The 22,799-nt window shown below is 35.0% G+C and overlaps 1 protein-coding gene across 1 annotated transcript; it reads right to left on the bottom strand.

Annotated features, from left to right (window-relative positions):
* Positions 1-6,766: 6,766 nt before the first annotated feature.
* On the bottom strand, positions 6,767-21,487 carry LOC142613605 (ATP-dependent Clp protease proteolytic subunit-related protein 4, chloroplastic). The gene is made up of 7 exons (XM_075786026.1): positions 21,130-21,487; positions 17,075-17,278; positions 12,714-12,769; positions 11,360-11,486; positions 10,975-11,052; positions 7,137-7,250; positions 6,767-7,055 (listed from the first exon to the last, which is right to left on the bottom strand). The coding sequence occupies exons 1-7, from the start codon at positions 21,376-21,378 to the stop codon at positions 6,984-6,986; spliced, it is 900 nt and encodes a 299-aa protein (XP_075642141.1). The 5' UTR covers positions 21,379-21,487; the 3' UTR covers positions 6,767-6,983.
* Between the last annotated feature and the right edge of the window lie 1,312 nt (positions 21,488-22,799).

The following is a 22,799-nucleotide window of genomic DNA, read 5'->3' as shown; positions in this document are numbered from 1 at the left end:
ACTTTTTTAGTGATCAATGTTGCGGAGTGATAAGGGTGCGGAAAAACTACCTTCCCTAAATTATAGCAGCGAGCTATCTCTCAGTAGAATTATGAGAAATGTTATGTTCACAACATTTTTACAATATTTTCATAACAAATCCTAAATGGTTCATAACAAATCCTAAATGGTAGATTGTTATTGGTTGTTACAGATAGATAAAAAAGTAATTTAAGTTTTAAATTCAAATTATAACCAATAACAACTTTACACCTATAATTTGTTGTGAAAATATTGTGGACATAGCACCTCTCATAAAATTATAGGAGATGAGAGTTATCCCTTTGCTTGTGGTTGCGAGAATTTTAGAGGATCTTGTGTAATGGCTTTTATGCATTCACTGTAGGGTAATTCGCTTCAAACGATTGTCCTCACCCGTCAATCTTGAAAGGCGATGGATGAGTGTCTAAGCTGGACTTGTATGTGTCTCACTTGTCCGTTGTCAAAGGTGACAGACAGACATCAAGCTTAATGGATAGCACATTCGTTTGAGGAAAGCCGCAGTGGGAGTGAAGGACAAGTCCTACATAGAACAAACGAGTCTAACCATTTTGGGATGAGTCAATCTATTCAGTAGGGTTGGTATTCACATAAGTATCTTCTCTCATCTGTCTTTTAAGGGTGAGACATAGTAAAACGAGCTGAAATTTGTTGGCTCGACTCGATCCCGCCCGTTTTCAACCTGCTCAAACTCTCCCATTTTGTTTCGAATTAAATATGGACCAACCCACAGATCGCCCGTTTTTTTTGTGGGCCAACCCGACCCGACCTGCAGCCCATCCATTTTTTTAACTTTTTTTCCCCCTAAAATATATTTAAAAACTATATGGCATTATGGCAAGATGTGCTAGACTACTCCTAAGTACATAATATTATTATTAAATGCACAATGAACTTGTGTATTCTAGCAGCCTCCTATTTACTAAAAAAAATAAAAAGTTAAATGGAAGGGAAAAATATATGCAAAAGGAATAGTAATATACTAATATCTATCTAAGTATCTGACTACATGTCCAAGTTTTTTTTTTATCCAAGTTTGTCTATTTAATTTTAATAGTATTAATAGTAATAATGTAATATACTAATGTCTATCTAATTTAAGTATATAACTAGCACGAAGCCACAAATCTGGCCACAGTGAGTCAGTGACAATTGACAAAGTGACAAATAGTAAACAAAACAAAATACTTCAATAGTGACTCAAACAAAATAATTTCAATTTTTTTTTTTTTAATGATTAAGAATTTGAGCATTATGAAAGTTGTCATAATGCCAAAACAAAACAAAAAAAAAATATCTCAATTGGACTTGTACTTAAAAGAGCCTAGACTTGGTAAAAAGCAAAATTCAAAGTTGGAAGTTCTCCCTTGGTGGAAACAATATTACAACCGGTTTCCAAAGCTCTCTTTAATGGCACGAGATCTCAAAAGCACAAGAAAAAAAAAAACATCTGAATCAAGTTTTAGCATAGGAAAAAAATTCTTATTCCGTATCGATCACGTCTTTTGCCTAAGAATGTGGAAGCTATGTTGTCCACTAAAAGTTTTTTATATGGATTTGAAGGTATTTTAATTTATTAATAGAGTCAAATAAATTATACATTTTTAACTCTTTATTGATAAGCTTTGATTTAATTTCATGATACAGTTACGTTATATTAAAATATTGTATTGTAGATAAAAATATTGATGAAATTTGCCAACTTGAGCTACAATTCACAAGTATGAATATTTGTAATGCTAAATCTACTACCAATGTTGAGTAGATTGAGATATAATTCTTATAAAATATTTACTTGTTCTTCTTTACTTAAATTGTTAAGTTCATAACTTGACATAATCCATAACATTTAGTTTTGTAATTATTATTTATTTATTTTGGTTCTTTTGTGGGAATGATATCATTAGTGAACTTTGAATTTAATATATGTAAAGAATTTCAGTTATGCTCAAAAGTCAAAACTGTTTGAATGGCTAGGATATGGAAATCTTTATGTTTTTTGATTTGTCTATTTTTTTTCCCTTCACATCACATGTCATGTATAACAATAAATTAGTAACAAATAGTCTAACTATTTGATTTGATTTATTCTCTCTAAAAAATTGACATTTATTTTTTTATTTATTTTAAATGTAAAAATATGGGTCAAACCGACCCAATCCACAACCTGAATAACCCGACCCAAACCCAACTCGACCCGACCGTTTGCCATGTAATGACAGATGAGTCCTATCAATTCCAACGAGTTGGTCTTCTTCGGACGAGTAGCTCTTGTAGTTTTAAGTTAGCTAAAAAAGTGCTCCATCACAAATAAATGCCTTTACTCTTCCGTTTTTAGGGATAATAGAAGAGTATTGAAGTAAGGCTACTCAATTAGATGGATTTAACTAAATTAGACCAAGCGGACGAATTAACCAATTCGGAAGGGATAATCTTGCCTAATGGGTCTAGCTTGTGGCTTCAGTTCCAAAAAGTTGACTAATGAAGGCTGGTTAGTGAAAGCTGACTGATGAAAATACTCCTCATAGGTACAAATGAGCATGTAGGTGTCGAGTACTTGTAGAAATATTCCTCGTCAGTATTTATTCTTTCTTACACAATGTATCGTGTTGGAATCTATGATTCATTTAAAATATTGAAGATGTTTAGAATGCAATTCCATGTGTCAATAATCTTTGGCACAATTTAGATTCAAATCCTATCTTGCATGAATAAATTTACAAGAGAGAGAGAGAGGGTGTTTCATATCAATTAGTCTAATACATAAACTGACACAACATTTAGACTCTGTTTTTACACACACTTGAACAAGACATCAACATAGATATCATCAGACCAGAAAACCATTGGTAATCCTTTGGGGTTGAAATAGATGCAGCCTATCAATTGTTTATGAATTCCTCAACTGTAATTAGATTCTCATTGGTGATACTATTACCAATTACGAGTAAACACTTGATATCCGAATTTAGTGTAACTCTTGTTCCAACTCTCTAGAAGCTAATCTTGGTATAATCTTCGATCTGTTTAAAGTAGGAAGAGATAATAAAGGTGGCAAGTATAATGGAGTACAACCAGCTTATGTATACATCCAATTTACCAACCCGTATAACTTGCACACACATTGTACACTAATCAATATATATATAAAAGCAGAGACCTCAATATGTGAGGGTCTAAGCTTTTGCCAAGTGGCATCTCCTATGAAGTTTCTCTACAATCGTCCAACTCTCCCATTAATTGTCTGAGTTTACACTACACCTCTCTCTCTTCTTCATGTCTTTTAGTATACCAAATGTTTCAGTTTTTTTTTTTTTTTAATTAATAAAAAGGGATACTAATAACTAATGAGTTCGAGATAGATAATCTTCTAGCATTTTTGTTGCCTAAATTACACAAATTCATATATTTTATTTACTATAATCATTATTATTTTATTTTATTCTATGGGAATCCTTATTATTTTATGGTGATTAATTTACATACAAACATCTCATAAACAAAGTCTCCCTCCTCTGTTAGTCTTTTTTTTTTTGGTACCTCAGGTTTTTATGTTAGTTATATAAAAAGTCTCTGCCTTTATGATTGTGTAGATGCATTAATCACAACTAGCCTCCAAAATGACGTTTTGATTTTTGCCTTTTTGTTTTTACTTAATGTACATTATCAATACTTTGCTATAATGATTAATCAATCAATCAATATATATATATATATATATATATATATATATATATATATAAAAGCAGAGACCTCATTGTGTGAGGGTCTAAGCTTTTGCCAAGTGGCACCTCCTATGAAGTTTCTCTACAATCATTCAACTCTCTCATTAATTGCCTGAGTTTACACCACACCTCTCTCTCTTCTTCATATCTTTTAGTATACCAAATGTTTCAGCTTTTTTTTTTTATTAATAAAAAGGGATACTAATAACTAATGAGATTGAGATAGATAATCTTCTAGCATTTTTGTAGCCTAAATTACACAAATTCATATCTTTTATTTATTATAATCATTATTATTTTATTCTATGGGAATCCTTATTATTTTATGGTGATTAATTTACATACAAACATCTCATAAACAAAGTCTCCCTCCTCTGTTAGTCTTTTTTTTTTTGGTACCGCAAGTTTTTATGTTAGTTATATAAAAAGTTTCTACCTCTATGATTGTGTAAATGCATTAATCACAACTAGCCTCCAAAATGACGTTTTGATTTTTGCCTTTTTGTTTTCACTTAATGTACATTATCAATATTTTGCTATAATGATTAATGTAAGATTTTCTAAACCTTTAACTCCCCAACCTCTCTCTCACGCTTTGCCTTCCCCTCTCAACTTTAACTATATGCCTCCATTCTCTTTCTTTCTCTCTTAAAAAAACTTTCTTTCTCTTAAAAAAAAAACCTTTAATAGTTAAATTTCCTAAACTACTGCTACTCTCAAATTTTGTTTCCATACTCACAATTTTTTAAAACACCAGGCCAATAGAAAAAACCTATTGCTCTTGTGATCTTTTGTTGTAGCAAGTGGCTATTCATCGCACATTAAGTGGCCTTGACATGTATGAGTTCAAGCTATCTTTTGTTACTTTCAAAAATTCAGTTCTTCACTTACAATCGGTAGGGTTAAGATCGTGAGATTCTGTGTTTTGCTATTTTCTTTTATAGGTTGTGTTATTGTATATATCGATTTTCAAAAGATGCTTGAAATCTAGAACTGAGAAGTCGATAATTGTTTATTGTAGTGTAAAAGTCTCATTGTCATTGTCCTTTCAAGATTGTTTAATCTTAACATATGACTTGAGTAGACTGATCTTTTCAAAATAAACAAAAGTTAAACCTGTTGTAAATCATAAATTGGATTATAGGGATCAAGCAGTTATCATCTAGGGTGGAGGGGTTTTTATTTTATTATATTTTTTTTATACAAGATATAAATTCTACTCTAACCAAATCTAAGTGTATATGTGTATGAGTCTCCCTCTTGGAGACTTGAACCCCAGCTCTTACCCACCACACCCCGTAAGCACTCATACTTATGGAGTGACCATCCCACTAAGGATGTGCGGTAATAGGGTGGAGGTGATTTAGTCAATGGCAATTGAATTTGCAGAGGAAAAACAACACGACTATTTAATCTACATTCTTTAGACTCCAAAGCTTCTTTCTCGAGTAAGTCTCTTGATATTTCAATTAAAAATACATATTGAATTTTTTCCTAAAATAAATTGAGTTTTGGGTTAATGGTTTTTTTGTTTTTTTTTTTTTTTTTTTTGAGTTTTGGTTTAATGGTAATTGTATAATGATCTATATGTTGTGTGTGCTTTCTTTTCTATGAATTTTAATAGTGTATGAATCGAGGATTTTAGCATTTGGTTCATCAAGGTTTTTTTTTTTAAATTCTAAATTTCATCTTTATTTCATTATTTTGTTTAGCTTTTGTTACGTCTTATAATTAACTCATTACTAACAAAGCTCTATGACAATAATGGTATAATATGCATACAACATTCTCCAAAATTATATTACATAAAACATTACAATATTATCCGTGCATCGCATGGACAACTTACTAGTATTAAAGAATTGGGATTTCTGCCTTGCTCCTCACCAAAGGACACTACGGTGCTGATGTGAACTCATCAAAAGCACAATTTGTGCGCTTCGTCTTTAGATCCTCCATTCATTTTGATTTACATTGCTATAGCAATCAACGAATTCACAAAGCAAGAAAGATTACCTACGAAAGATGACCTTTAAAAACATATTATTAATCTGTTCAGACCTGCAAAATGATTGTTTAGAGAGAGATTCAAGTTCAACTAAAAGCAAGTGAATCACTATAATGGGCTTGGACAATGACAACTCTCTCCATAAACGGGTCATACCAATAAATAATGGAAAAGACAACGTTGAGACTACAGACCAGACTGCGTGAATGGTTCACATCTCCAGATCTGTAATTCCTCTCATCCCTCTCCTACACTTGTGATTTGGAATGAGAAGGTAGGGAGAAAAGGTCATTTGGTGCGAGATGAAACTAAAACTACAAAGCAACTAGGCATACCGCCAACCGCCAACCACCAATGCCTCTCCAGAATCACTTTCAATCTCAATTTTTAATTCTAAAGTACTTTCAGTCTCAATTTGAGCAATCATAACAAAACAATCGAGAAACAAATGAAAGGTGTCAAGCAAGAGTTAACGAACAGTCACAATGAGAAACTTTAGCTAATACCCACTGCCAGGTGTCAAATTACTCCAAGTTTTGTTAGAGATGACATGGTAATGAAAAGAACAAGCAATTACTTTACAATTCCAGAATCAACTTATCCTCCTCACTAAAGCAACAGATTGCTTCAGGATGAAAACTGGTGAGATCCTAGGCGCCAAAATTCAGAGGCACATGATATGAGACCAGATTCTAGTGGGTGCAAAGTTCATAAAAGCGTTTCCAAATGATGCTTGACTTGTTCTGTAATAGGCTCTTCATTCATTTACCAATAACAGTGTTGGCATCAATGCATGTGAAGTGGTGAAATCCTTTTTTTTGTCTTCTTCTTCTTAATAATAATTATGAAGTGGTGAAACATTACATTTAAGAAAGCTGAGAAACCATCCTATCTATGTCTTGATATGTTAAGATACCTGTTACACCTTGAGGTCCCATATGACCATCAAACTACCAGAGTTTATGTTAAAATTGTTAAACAGCACAAACAGAAGTGCATAACAAATCACAAGCGCCATAAAGGATAAGAAGAACAATCTTTGACAGAGTGACAGTGAAAAGAGTGAGAAATATTGTTATCCCTGAGCTATTATATAACACAAAATTTATTGAAAGCATTTTAATCATTACAGAATTTAAAATGGGGCAATGACTTGTGGTCGCACTTTACCTGAATATTCCTTACAATAATCAATCCATGTATTCCTACAGTCAAATAAGTTTTGCTTTTTTCAGGTCAGAGACAACTCCCCGGTCTTCAGGACTTCTTTCATTGTATAGTACCTGAGAAAGTTATGGAAATGATAGTTTAGTGTTGTATAGAATTAGACCAAAAACTAAATCAACTCCATCTACTGGAGGCACCTTGTCAATGATGCCGTATTCAACAGCTTCACTGGGACTAAAATATTTTGGGCGCCTGATGTCTGCATCAACCTGCTCAGGTGATTTTCCAACATGCTTTGCGAGGAGATTAACCTTGAACGTAAATTAAATAACCATGTCAAGCAGTATATCAGGTCATGCTTAAATGCACATCTAAATGCAGATCTAAATCAACAATCTTCAATATTGGCTATTGCTTTTCTTCTCTTTCTTCTTTCCCAGATTTGTTAACAGGTAGATAATATATTTTGATACCATTGTTTTTCTTTAATTCTTCTTGATGCAGGGAACATTAAAACCAAATTCATTTAAGATTTTGATTCAAAATTTGAAATTTGAAATTAGTTTTTTATTTTAGGGTTTTAAGGGATTTGACTAGGCATTTTCCATATCAATGTACTCCTTAAACCCTATTAAAATAGTGCTCTTGCAATCCTGAAAAAGACAGAAGAATTTGACTAAGATTAATTACTATGAGTTGAGAATATGTCTCCACCTTTGTTTTCTCTGTTTGGTGGTGATGCCAAACGCCCCTAGGTGGTGCTGCCTAGGGTTTGCAAGCAGATTCTAGGTGGTGAATCCTAGTGTTTGTTCTGTTGTTACTTTTGTTCCTCTTTTTATCTCTATTTCCTACTGTGTTCGGCAGCATTTCTTCTTTTTAAAATTATTTCTTTATAGCGCTGCCCAACCATGAAACATACAAGGGGAGAATATTTGTAATATAACTAGCCAATATCCTGCGATGCATATTTAAATAAGTTTATTTTAAAAAATTTAATAAGAAATTATTTCTATGACTTATTTATAATACTCATAATATGTCATAATGTTTGGGGAATCAATTTTAATTATATTACAAGTCATTGAAAATAAAGGATACATGTGATTTTGAATACATTTAAGTTTTTTGCATTTTAAATCATAAAGAAAATATAAATTTTATATATCAAATAGTAAATAGCATCCAATTAACACAAAATTAGTCATAGAATTCTTTGGTCTTTTTCTTTTGCTCAGTTATCATGGGAGGTTCCATATTCTTTTTTGTCAAGTCCAAAACGTTTGAATTTTCGGTTGAGGAGGGAGGTACTTATTACATGTTACGCATATATGAAAGAAATAGGGATTCTCTCCGGTCAGTTTTCATGAGTAAAGAAAGTGTTAAACGTTTGCTAACTAATGTGGAGGATCTCATGTCAAATATACCTCCTAGAAAATTTGCAAGAACGTTCAGGGATGGTAATAAAGTTTTTATTTTGCAACTGGGTTCCAATGCACATGTAAGCTTTCTTATGATCTCAGAACTTGTTCATGGCCGTCAGAAGGGTTTCATCATTGTGCCGAAAGGCAAGCTGGGTAGTGGGTGGAGAGGGTTTGGATTTCATCTACGTAAGGCTATTGCTCCTGACACACTTGTCGTCAAATCGCCATCTCAATCTGTCTTGAACCCGACAATGGAAAAGTTCAAACAACAAAAATCCTTTTTGTCGGCAACAGTGGATGGTGATTGGAAAGACAATGGTGGAAGCAAAAAAGGAAAGCAATTAATGCCTAATATTCAAAATTCAAACAAAACAAGCTTGAGCAATCAGAACCATGATTCGTGAGATAGGGGTGTTGGTAAGGAAAGAGCGATACCTGGGGCTAAAATCACAGGAAAGCACCGGCGCAGCTACAGGGGTGCCGCGCCAGCGTCCGACCCGGCCCAACGCGGGGTGCGGTGGGTGACACCACTGCCCGCGCATCGGTGCTTTTTTTTTAAGTTTCTGGATTCGCGCCGACTCAGGCCAATTTGCACCGATTCGGGTTGAATCGGTTCATATCGGCCGGCCGCAACAAACCAATTCAGGCCGTATCAGCCAATTCAGACCGATATTGGACGATACTAGCTTTGAATCAGGCCAAAATTCAAGAATTTTTTTTTTTTTTTTTAAAGAGTGTAAAAACATCTTTAAACCCAAAAACAAAAAACAAAAAACCCTAAAACCATCACTGCCTCCTACCTCCTGCCTCTTTGCCTCCCTCCCTGTATTCTAATTTCAATGTTTTAGCTTCAAACTTGTGGATTATATTTAATTTGTGAACATTATGTTTTAGTTATCATTTATTATTGCTCCTAAATTTGGTATATGTTTATATAATGTAAAAAAAGTATGCTTAACAATATACAAAAAATATAAATATAAATATTTTTAATAAATTTTTAATTGCCGCACCCCGCCACACCCGCACCCTACTTTTTCAAAAATTGCCAAGTCTTGCACCCGAATCTGGAAACACACCCGTGCTTCATAGTGAAATCGTGCTTGAGATTAAAGACAACGCTCTTAATGGCACTAAAGCTCCTTTATTGCTAGAAGTCTCTTTAAGTTTGTAGCGTGAGCTGGATTGTAAGTGGGAAGTTAAGTGCTCCAACATTCAGGAAGTGGGTCGAGGTCCATCTGGTGTTGAGCCCACACAAGTTGTCTTTAGGCCTACTACACTCTCTAAAGCTAAACCACTCAACCCATCTCATTTAAATTATTCTAAACCCAAGCCCACTTTGGTCTGGCAGCCCAAAACAAAAGAGATGACCTCCTTGTCTTTCCCGATTTGGGCAAGTCAGAAATGGTTCCGATTGGAGTTTGCCCTTAGGGATAAGGAAGATAAGACTTTTCAATAAAGCTTTATTTGGGAAGTGGCTATGGAGATTTGGGATTGAGATGAAATATGGATGTGTATGGGGGGGGGGCTGGTGTACCAGATTTGTTAATGGTCTTTATGGTGTTGGTTTATGGAAAAGTATCAGTCAGGGATGGCCTTCTTTCTCACGCCATATTCTATATGATATTGGTGATGGGTCTAGGGTGAAGTTTTGGCAAGACCGTTAGTGTGGAGAGACATCTCTTGCTGTTAGCTATCCTAACTTATTCAGATTTTGCAGGAATAAGGAGGCTCGTGTGGCTAAGCTTATGAAGTCCTCTAATGGAGTCTTCTTTTGGGATGTTAGCTTTCTTTAGGGGTGTGCATGCTCAGGAATTAGAGGCTATGTCAAACTTCATGGAAACCATATATGGTTCTTCAATAAGGGGGTTTGGTGAGAATAAGATGTGTTGAACACCTAGCAAAGATAAGGGGTTAATGATTCTTATAGAATTTTAGTTGGCCCTACCATCTATGGTTTTACTTGGAGAAGTATCTAGAAGCAAAAGATTCTCTCTCGAGTAGCTTTCTTTGTTTGGACTGCTGCCTTAGGGAAATATTTGACGATTGATAATTTACGAAAAAGGAAGGTGTGGATTTTGGATTGGTGCTACATGTGTAAGAGTAATGGTGAATCGGTTAACCATCTCTTCCTTCATTGTCCCGTTGCTATGGATTTATGGTCTATGGTTTTGGGTTTATTTGGAGTCACTTGGGTTATGCCGCATACTGTTTTGGGGCTGTTAGGATGTTAGCATGGCAGGTTTGGTCGTCATCGAAATGGTTATATATAGTCTATCATCCTTAATGTGGTGTATTTGGAGGGAGAGAAATAGTAGATGTTTTGAAGATATTAAGAAATCTATTCCAGACCTCAAGCTATTCTTTTTTAGAACTTTATTGGATTGGTTGTTTTCTTTGCAAAAACAATCATTCCCTTCTTTTAAAACTTAGAAATAAATGTATCTATTCATTAACACATGATAATGAATTAATACTTTAACATAAATGCAAAGATTTGATGAGGTGGAATGATAAATGAAGAAAATTCTATTTCCTTCTCAAAAAATGCGCCACATGGCAGCATCTTGGTTCTAGCTTATATATATATATATAGATTGACCACTAAACTTACCAACTCCGCCTTCACATTCTTTATTTCTTTTCTTGCTAGCTCAATATCACTTGCCTGACCTTGAAACCTGGCAATTGGCTGCAGATTCATTGAGAAATAAGACCACAAGTTTGTAAGAGTTTAATTAATGTATATGCACCATTAAATTAAATAATTATTGACATCCCAAGCATGCAAAGGCTAAACAAGACTGACACAGAAGGCAAAGACATTGGGAAAGAACAAACATGTTAAAGTATTAGATATCGTATACTTCCTGTCTATCAGGGTGGCATACCTTCTTTGACAAAATCTATTACTTTAAAATAAAAAATTTTAAAATTAAAAAAAATAAAAAAAAATAAAACCCCTTAAAGAGTATTAGATATCACTGGTCACAAATAACCTGCTTTATCATTATTGTGGATGATGGCAAGGCTGAACGGTTTCCCTTTGCACCAGCGGCCAAAAGTAAGGCTGCTTCTCCCCAAGCATTACCAACACAGAGAGTGAATATAGGTGGCTTGACGTACCTGCGGTGGAAGAAAATACCTCAGTCATACACGTAACAACCGGCCCGTAAACTCATCCAGTTGTATAGGCAAATAAAGGACCAAAACCCGATTTACAAACATAAAATTTTTTGCAAAGCTTATTTTACACCATTTAGAAGAAGCTAACCTTTAAAACTGAAGATACAAATTCCACCAAATACGCAAAAAATTAGCAAATGAGATAAGGATCTGTGTAAATATGTGTATGGCTAAAACTAAGTACACTGATAAGCCAGGGTTGTTGCAGTGCAAGAACATTGTATAAATAAAATCAAGGGCAAAGTTGAAACATTTATGATACATTTTATGCTAGGATGCAATGACATTCTCAGTGGCAGTACTTCTGTCTAACATCTGTCTTTCCCTGGCCGACCAGATTTGGGATACATCTGATTTTATTTTTGATATGTAATATAAATTTTATTGATAAAGAAAAAGTTCTATGTTCATGATGATGAACACAAAATACTTAAAGCAATTACAAGAAAATCAAATAGAAATTATACATGTAAGAATGTTTAGAAGTCACGATTCATCATTTAGTGCAGAATCAGCTTTGTTTCCCAAGATGCATGCAACAAAGCTCATATTTAAAAATAAATAAATAAATGAAACATTGGAACATGAAACTTGGGGAGATTTCATCACATCAGCCAGATCTTGTGGCATAAGTAAAGGCAAAGTAAAATTTATTGCATAGAAAACTCTGCAAGTTATTATAAGGCCTCAGCATGATTCACAAAATACATAATAGGTGCCATCTGAATTGGTTGAAACATTCTTGATAATAAATCTAAACTCAAAATTTGCATGAGAGAGCCAATGAGCTCCAGCTGAAGTGGAATTTCCTCCCACAATTTTTGGATGAAGGGTGAGGTTGGGTCATTGGTTGCATATGTACCTTACCAATCAAAATGTTGACAACAGAGTGCTGAGAAGAAAGTACATACAAAAAAAATCGCTAAAATTCACAAATGAAAATATAGTGCACAACATATCTAAACAGTTCAAAATAAATTACATAGCTTTATTTTTTATTGGTAAGTTACACACACACCAAGTGGGTCTTGAACTCAAAACCTCACCCTCTACCTAGCAATTGCAAGGGGAGTAAGTGACATAACTATGTGATTTTTAATGAAATTACTCCTTTTTTAAAATTTAAAAAAAAAGAGACACAACTATGAAGAAAAAAAAAATGATGACCTCATAACATCATAAATTGCAAAAGCCTCAGTCTCGTAACTCAACTTCTCGCCACCCTGAAAAAAAGTGGAAAAATTTTATCAAAGTATGATTCATTATATGAAAATACCTCCATACCATCATATTAGAAATTTGGTTGCTTGTCTAAGATCTCCCCCACCCCCTTTTTTTTTCAAACAAATGGGGGAAAAAAAACAAAAACGAAAGGATAAAAGCCAAATAATTTATATTTGATAAAAAACTTAGATATGCTAAAAAAAAAAAAAGCCCAAGCAATTTTTTTTTTTTTTTTTAAAAAGAGGCAAAGCAAATATAGGGGCAGCGGCCCTCTGGGGGGTGGGGGCGCGGGGGGCACTTATTATTTGAAGAAGAAAACTATTCTCATGCAAGCAAAATCTTCTCTACTTTTCACACCAATGACATTAATATGACACAATACAGGCAATAATATGGGATTGCCATGAACTCAACCTCTACATTTTATTTAAAGTAGAGATGCCATTGTATCCATAGAACATTGTCACAACCATATGATGGAGTAATTCTTATTGTTGGAAATATCCAATTTGGATGCATAAAGCTAAAGCTATGGGCTCTCATAATCTAAAAGTTCAGGCTTCATGTATGAGTGCCTAGGATTATTCATTGAGTTATTAATATCTTATTTTAGTTTTAAAGTTAACTTTTATTTAAGTAATGAAGCTTGGTATTTGATAGTTTTTGCAGTTGCTTGACAACACATTTTTTTGATAGTAGTGAGACTAGTTAGTTATCAGGCCTCTATGTGTGGCACTTAGCATGCAGTTTTTTCCTTCTTTTTCCCCCTTTTTTGCCACCTACGAGGTGAGGAGGTAATTTGGCTTGGAAGTGTTTCATTCTTGTTTTATGCTGTGCATCTACAAGTAAAAAGAGAGGAGAGAGAGGGGGGGGGGGGGGTTCTCTCAAAGTGAAGGAACAATGCATTGGAAGGAGAGGAACAATTGAATTTTAATGGGATGGAGGTTTCATTTATAAATATATAGCCCAAATCCAACCCAACCCATGCTCACCCTATGTGTCTCCTCATGGCTCCTTTCTCTTTCCTTTTGGTAAATCCTTTATTTGTTTTTCTACCTTAAACTTTATTGCCACAAATTTCGAATTTGATTCTATATATCTACCTTCTCTTTAAGGTGGAGTCCTAAGTTTTGATTAATGATAAATTGATTGTTTTGATTAATGATAGTTTTGATTAATGATAGTCTTGATTATTTTGATTAATGATCAATTGATTGTTTTTGGAAAGGTGTTCAGTTTTCACTTCTGCTCACAAAGCAATAGCACTCTGTTAGCTGTTTTGAGAGAAACCGCTCATCACAACACCCTATTCTACAAATTTCCCATCAGCTTAAAGCAATCTACAGCCATCCTGCTGTCTTTCCTTCACAAGAATTAAGATTGCCTTTAATTGTTAATATTTCAAGGCTGTCTGATGTCATTGTCCCTAAAATGCAACCAACAACAACAATAACAAAAACTTAGTCTCAATTTTTTTGAGCAAGCAGTAGATCCTTGACAAGATTAGCCAGGTCAGCCACATATATTTTCTTTTGATAGTTACAATGGGTAGGGAGAATTTGAACCCTAGACATCTTTGTTGAAAACACTAGGAGGTGCCAGTTGAGCTGCAAGAGTTGGTCGCATGTATTCTTTTTCTTCATTCTATTCTATCCAAAGTCATAGCCTCTGTTACTTCTTTGACATGTCCTTTTTAACTACTTATAGTCTTCCTCTACTTTTTTTCTTTCCCTCAACTTGAATCGACTCACTCTTTCTCACTAAAGTACAACCACTACAATTAATCTCACTACCTTCAAGGGCAAAGCCACTTGCCAATAAACGCAATCACATCAGCCTTTGCCAATGAGCATATACATTTTTCTTCATCATACCTTGCACTTTATGTTGCTTGGTGTACGTACATAAATTAAGCTCTAAGTTTAATTATAATCATTTCTTTTTTAAAGTAGGGAACCTTTCTAAAGAAGTGCCATTTGAACTCGCCTCTAGTTAGTAAAACCTAGTGTGAGCAAAAGCGCATTTACACGCAAAGTACAAAGGCTCTAGCACTTTTCGCCTCTAAAGCAAGGCGCATTCAAAGAAGCCTTAAGTGCTTTTTCAATAAGCATGGAAGTGCACTATTTTATATTTTCAAAAAAAAAAAAAAAAAAACTGAATTGTAGCCATAGGATTTTAACACTATTGATATAAACAATTGATTTGGCATATAAAATTTAATGTTATGGTACACTGCTATGCACTTAAACCCAACCCCTCCAACTTTGCAAATTCAATAAAACACATTTGGGATTGCAGTCCACCACAGTTCTCATGTTCTCACCAGGAAGAATTGATAAATCTCTTCTTTTGTCTTTACCAGGTATGTTTCTCTCTCTTTATCTTCTTCCATTGAAACTTTTCCTCATTCCAAAACCCACAAACCTGAAACTTTTTGAATATTTTACTACTATTACCTCTTCTTCTCTCCCCTCTCTCTCTCTCAATGTTTTACTGTGCAACCTGGAAGGCTGGAACCACTAACACCCCCTCCCTTTCTTCTCTTGTACAAACCTACACCCTCTTCTCTTCTCTTTTATTTTGGGGTGGGGGTTTATTGTAACTTGTCCTGAAACCCATAAACCCCTAATCCTTAATCCTTTTTTAGTTTTTAGGGTTTTTTATGGGTACAGTTAACTGGTGCCCTTAGGCATTTGTTAATGGACTACTTTAAGAAAATTTTGATATAACTTTTATGGGAAATATAAAAAACTAACAAAAAAATAAGTTACTTTTTTATTTTCCCATAAAAAGTTTCTAAAAATATTTCTTAAATCAATGCCCTTAGGGCATCTGTTAACTTTTCTCTTTCTTTATTTCTTGGTTTTTTTCTCCCCAAAACAGTAAGCTACCCATGTTCAGTTTCTACCTATGTTATTTTTTCCCTCTGATTTTCTGCTTGGTACTAATTATCAAATTGCTATGTCCTGAAATTCTTAGTTCATTCATGAAGAAGAAAAAGTATGGTATCATTTAATTGTGATAATTTTTTTAATTACTTTAGTAGTTGATGTTGAAAATAGCACTTAAATCATTAAGTAATAATATCCATTAGTCATAGGGCATTATGGCTACATGAGATTCAATAAAGTATATTGCATTAACGTACTCATATCTAGCTAATCCAAAAAAAAAAAAAAGACTTGACTTGACTTGACTTGCAATTTTAAGTGTGATATGAATTATATAAAATGTTTTATTTCAATTTATATGATTATTTGATCGCTTTATTGTTGTATTGCCCATTAATAATTATTCTCAAAAAAATTTAATTAATTTTTAAAAATGTGTGTTTCACTTTAATCAAGGGCGCGCTTGTGCATTGCACCTAGGCTCCAAGAGGCCATTGCGCTTAAGTGCGGCCTGGGCTTTTTCTAACACTGGTAAAACCCATAGCAATTAACTCCACCAGCTAGAACTAGTTGTTGAGTATTCTATGGGCATTCAACCTTAATGGGCTAAGCAATTTATGCTCATGCTTTGGAGCAAATTATAATCATCTTAACATCAATGCATCGCATATTTCAAATATTTTCATAATGTTCTATAATCTTTTTTATTTGAATAAATTGTTTTACATTTGGAGAAGAGGGTAGGGGAAGAGGGAAGCCTAATACTAAAGAGTAACCATGTGTTTGGATTGAGAGAAGTGAAGAAGATAAAATTTTAATAACTTCTCATGTTTGGATTTTATTGACAAGTGTTGAGAGATGAAAGGAAATTGGCACCCATAATATTCTCAGGCAATAATGGATGGATTTGGTGAGAAGTCAAGGGAAGTGTTCATGTACAACATACAAAGCATATTTTGCAACCTCAATGGACACTTTTTTTTCTTTTTTTCTATTACCAAACAAAAGAATGTACTACAAACTTAACTCTCTTCTCATCAGTCCTTTTGTAGTCACCTACCTTTCTCTAATTAAAATCAAAACACATGTAAATGTTTCCAAGGTTGAGTCTATATGATTGTTGAATTAGGGAAAAAAAATTGTTTTTGTCAACCTCTATATCAAGAGCTGTCTAAACAAAACCAGCAGTGGATTTATCTTTAACAAAAATTAAGAACCCTCTGAACCGCAGACCTTGTTATAATTTATTTATATAAGATAGTGCAAACATTTAATTAGCAAAAACACAATGTCAATGAAACCACCAAGGAACTTGTCAACCAAACACACTCCTGTATTACTATAATAGACATGCACAAAGAATATAAAGAGGGTTTCAGAAGCAAGCTGAAGAGAATAAGGAAAGGTCTTAACCTTGGTTGTTCCAGTGGAGTTTATATATAGGTAGATAGGCTTCTCTTCATCTTCATATTGAAGGTACAGAAATTCCGCTAGTATCAACTCCGTGACAGAAGGAACAAGAGACATGCCCAAGTAAACAATTCGGTTTTTGTACAAGTACGATGCTAAGTCTGGAGGAGGCTGCTCCCTTGCACTTCCCCTTACAAATGGAATGACCTGTTCACAAATAAATAAGAGGACTGCATTCATAGAATTTGGCAACACAGATGACATCTTAGTGTGAAATATAGAGAACTAGTTTGGTAAAGGCTACTAGAAGCTCCTGGAAAAGGCAAGCTTAAAGGCAAATACCATTCAAGATTACAGTATAATTTTGATCTGGGGCCTAATTGATGCCCTCCATAGGCTATATTTCCTTTTGATTGGTAAATTACCCACCCCCATTGGATCTTAACCCCAATACCTCACCCTCCACCTAGTACTAATAAGGGGAGGAGGTGTTGGGCTAAAGCTCATTGGCAACCTCCATAGGCTCGATTACCTGCTATTGAGTCAAATTCTAGGTTCCTTTATGTTAGGAAGCTTTTGGCTTAGTATTGTTTTATTCTCTTCAGTTTTAAGTGCTAGGGGCATTTCTGCAATTTCAATATTTTCAGGCACAAGTTGTATTTGACTATTTGTAGTCCATGGATCATACCATGGGTTTTATTATGTTACTAGACTTTTATATGTAGGTTTTTTTTAAGTCCAAACTTGAGATTAAGTCCTATAAGGGTTATGGCACAGACAAAATGATATATTATGAGTTTTCTTTTTTTTTTTTTTTTGGACAACCAAGACCTGCCCAACACGTGCCCTTTGGACTCATGGTGGCCAGAGAAAACTCAGGATGTGGGTCCCCCCTTAAGCTTGCACATCAGGTAATTGCAACTCAAATGCAACAGCTAAGGATCAAACTTGTCTGGGCTTACAGCTTAGGATCTCACCCTTACCACTGAGGCATCATTTACAGCTTAGGCTCTCATAATATTTTATGACATTATTTCAGATTTATCATTATCATTTTCAGTTAGGGAGTACTTCAAATTCTTCAGGATAATTCTGTTGAGGATTTTATGGGATTCATCAAAGGTATCCCTAGAAGCCCTATAAAAGGCTCTATGAGGTATTTTAATTAAATTATCATTGAAATAATAATTTATTCTAGTGAGAAGTCCAATTATTTGCTTGGTGATGATTCCAAGCACCCTTAGATGGTGAAGCCTAAGGTTTCAGGCTACTCTGGGTGGTGAAGCTTGGGGTTGTCCTACATTAGGTTAGCTTTGGTTTTCTATAAATACTAATTTTAAAATTCAGGGGGGAACAAGTCATATGAGATTTCCCAACAATTATGCTGTTGATGTTGTGTGATGTAATCCTTCTCCAAGATGTATACTAATATAAATAACTGTGATACCAAGGAAATCCTAAATATAAAGCTTAGGGAAACTAAATGCGAGTCATAGATCTATCTTCTTTCTCTCTCTAATTTCCAGAAATTTATCCAGGCTTCAAAAACTACAATCCAACCTTGATTTCTCACCCTTATAACTCTAAAATCCCTACAATAGAAACCCAACAGAAGTTACATACTACTAGCCTCCAAACCCACAAAACCGGATCTGCTACAATTCCGATTTACAGCTACAAACCTGATCTGATTTTGTTTCTTCCTTTTTTCATCTGTTTTGAGCTCCAAACATACCAATCGGTTTAACAACCATAACCAAACCTTAACCCAGCTTCTTTTTCCAGCCCCTTCCACCCCAAACCCAAACAACCCCAATTCCCCTCAAATACCTGCTGCCAGGGACCACAAAACCAGATCTGCTACAATTCCAATTCACAGCTACAAACCTGATCTGATTTTGTTTCTTCCTTTTTTCATCTGTTTTGAGCTCCAAACATACCAATCGTTTTAACAACCATAACCAAACCTTAACCCAGCTTCTTTTTCCAGCCCCTTCCGCCCAAAACCCAAACAACCCCAATTCCCCTCAAATACCTGCTGCCAGGGACGATTCCTGCAAACAAAACTACCATCACCAGTTACTCTTCATGATTCATTCATTGACTCATTTCAAGCCTATATCAATCTTTGCAGCCATAAGACCCAGCCCTGAATATATTGCTATTGGTCATTCAAGGCCTTTCAAGAAAATATCTGTAAAGCCCACAAATGACTATCGTACGTGATTGGTATTAGAGCCCATTTTTCGTATGTCATATGTGAAATAAAACAACTTAATACTTCTCACAAGAAATCAGATTAAGGGAATCTAGACTGTTTTATTTTATTGAAAGACCACATATTTTACTTGTAGAGAGAGAGAGAGAGAGACCACATATTTCTTAAATAAAACCCAATCAACAACAACAACTACCATTACAAGTGCATTTTAGCTAGGATATATTCAAAGAAGTGATGGCAATTAAGTTTCTATTCATACAATCACAAGGAATATCACACAGATCCCTGTTTAAAACAGTTAGGTGGGTGCAGTGTGATAGGGTCAAGAAATTATGTAACTCCAATGATTCTCACTGGGTAGAGGCAAATTTTGTTTTTCCATCTCAAAAGGAAATAATTAAAATCTGCCTTCTCATTTATAAACTATGCAATCTGAATTAATTTCAAAATTATGACCTGTCCATGTACCATGTGACAAAAAAAAAAAAAAAAGGTTGACCATCTCTTCCTTCATTGTCCGGTTGCCATGGATTTGTGGTCTATGGTTTTGGGTTTATTTGGAGTAAGTTGGGTTATGCCACAGTCAGTTGTGAGGCTCCAAGCTTGCTGGAAAGGCCAGTTTGGTTGTCATCGAAATGGTCATATATAGATAATTGTCCCCCATTTTTTAATGTGATGTCTTTAGAGGGAAAGAAATAGTAAGTGTTATGAAAATAATGAGAGATTCATACTAGAACTCAAGTTTTCTTTAGAACTTTATTGGATTGGTTGTCTACTTTGCGAAACCAATCATTCTCTTCTTTTCTTAATTTTCTTGATTCTTGTAATTTTTGTACTTGATTTGTTGACCCCTCTGTACACTCCTTGTGTACTAGGGTGTCCTCTTTTTGATATCAATAAAACTTATTAATTATAATAATAAACAAATAAACCTGCTGCCCTGGATGTTTATGTTGTTTGTGAGTCTAGCTCTTAAGTACCTTAGTCTCCTTTCAGTGACAGCAGTTGGCCATTGAGTTTCTGGCACCTAACAATGAAATCACTTAGCAGCAAGGAAATAACGAAGTTTTATAAATCCTACTTTGTGTGGCCGGTACGATTATAACCTTGCAAGTAACTTTTTCTTTCATCAAAGAGGAAAAGTGGGAGAGGAAAATCATTCTAGTGTTAGTCTCTGCATTCCATCAAAAGGAAGCCTTTTGGGGAGCAATCTAATCTCAAGGAGTGAATCTTCACACTCAATTCCTTTTTCAAACTCATTCATTCCCCATAAGAGAGCAAGTCCCAAGATAATATCAAAGGACTAAAGGGGCTTGAAATATGTCCTCAGGCTTTCATCATTTAACCATATCACACTCATTTTGGGGCAATTAATCAAACTCTAGGCATTGATATGTCTCTCGGTTGAATATTTAGCCCTTTCCACTTCATCTTCACTCAGATTTCATTTCAACACCAACCATTTTGAATTTTTTCGGTTCTTCCAACTGTTTCCCCTCAGGCATCAATGTTAAAAATCCAAAATTGTTCATACCCCAAACAAACAACCGTGACATTTACCATACAGTACACATGAATTCCTCCATTGCTACTTGCTGTTTTCTAAAAGTTTATTAATACACTAGAATTTTCTTTCTTCTTTTCAGCTTGCGACTTCGAAGTATAAGCTCTCTCTCTCTCTCTCACACACACACACACACACACACACATACATTATGAAAATAAATCCTATAAATTCCTAAGATCGTTGATAATAAAATCACAAGTATTTCCCCAAATTGCAAGATGGAAAAGTTGGCAAAGAATATGAAAGTTGGAGAGAGAGAGAGAGTTATACCATGGTGACGACGCCTCGCTTGGGCTTGGAGCTAGGGAACGACGCCGGATTGAGAGAGGAGGGACGGAGCTTGTGGCCTGAGAAGTCGGAGGAGACGCTGCCTCCGACGAAGGGAGCGACGAAGTTGGTGGAGAGAGAGGCTCTAGGAGAGAAGCTGCGGTTAAGATTTACGTTTCGCGAAGTTCTGGGCGGTGCTACTAACGTGTGCCGGTGGAGCGCTAAGCTCGAAGCTGCTGTGGCCACCTCCATAGCTTGCAGTGTAAGAGATAGAGAGAGAGAGTAGTGAGAGCGGAACGAATCGGAGAAGATTAGAGAAATGATGAACTTAGTGGGCTGGCTTTAAGTTCTAATTTTAGAGGAACCAAACCCAAATTGTTAAGTGAGGTCACTTTGAACTTAGGCCACATCTACTCACTTCTTGTTGTGGGCTGATGAATAGGGTTTGAGGAGGGATTTTGCAGGTTACAACAGTTAGAGGAAAAAATATAATAAGTTAATATACGGTTAGAAGAATTGTGGAAACTAGCATCTCGAGTTTTAAAAACTCGAGATCGATGATGAAAATCGTCGCTTTCAAACTCAAGTTCTATTGCTGTCGTGAGCAATTTAGCCACAAAGATCTCAAGTTTATAAGACTCGAGTTCTAAAAAGCAAAACCGAGTCTTTGAAACTCGATTTTTGTCGGCCTTGAAGGAGAACGTTCCTGAAGACGCAACCCCGAAGAAGACGATCTGGTTGGAGATCCGCAGCACTGAAGAAGCTGGTATTGAGTGGGCGATCTAGTTGGAAAAGAATGCTGGTGGACGATCTAATTTCCAGCAACTGGGTGGACGAATAAACGCGAACGATGAAGATGAAGAAGGAACAAACGCGAGGAAGAAGAAGGAAGGGAAAAATAGAATGGTGGAACTTGAATCTTAAAAACTCGAGTTCCACGTGGATATTTTTTCCACATCAGCCACCCTAGCTTACAAATCGAGACTTATAAACCCGAGTTTTATCTTAGAACTCGAGTTTCTAAAACTCGAGATGCTAATTTTTCATATTGTTTTGAAACATGACAGCTAACAAAATTATTTAATATCTAAGGTTAATTGGAAAGAAAATTCAGGGTTTGAGCCTTGGGGGTTGTGACTTGCGGAGCAATTGTAGGAGTAATGGAGTATATCATTTATCACACATTAGATTGTGGCTGATTGTTGCAGCACCTTACATGGATCTACTATTTTTTCTTGGAAAATTATTAAGTACTCTCGGAATACCATAAATGTGTAGTCCTCCCTCTCACATGAATAATGAGTCTTACTATTAATTTAATTAGTGGAACCCACTATTCATATTCATATGAGTGGAGGGAGTACGCATTTATAGTATTCCGAGAGTATACAATAATATCCTTTTTTTCTTTTCTACTTACAAACTGACAGGTTAGAGTTGTAATAAAAAAGATTGTGATTCTTTAATTTCACAGAATTGCGTTCTTAATAATTATCTTATTCATTTAACATTTTACAGGGTGAAAGTTTTGTTATCTATCTATACTATTATTTATGGAGCTTCCTCTGTTTGAACCGAATTTTTTTTGTTCCAAAATACCCCTACAACCTAAGTTTAAGTAGAGGCAAAATTTGGTAAAAATGCTTCTTTAACTCCCACATAAATATTGCCTA

The sequence above is a fragment of the Castanea sativa genome, chromosome 10, assembly GCF_040712315.1.
Source record: "Castanea sativa cultivar Marrone di Chiusa Pesio chromosome 10, ASM4071231v1".
Taxonomy (NCBI): Eukaryota; Viridiplantae; Streptophyta; class Magnoliopsida; order Fagales; family Fagaceae; genus Castanea; species Castanea sativa.
Note: the sequence above shows the minus strand (reverse complement) of the source record. Positions and strands in the feature narration are given on the sequence as shown.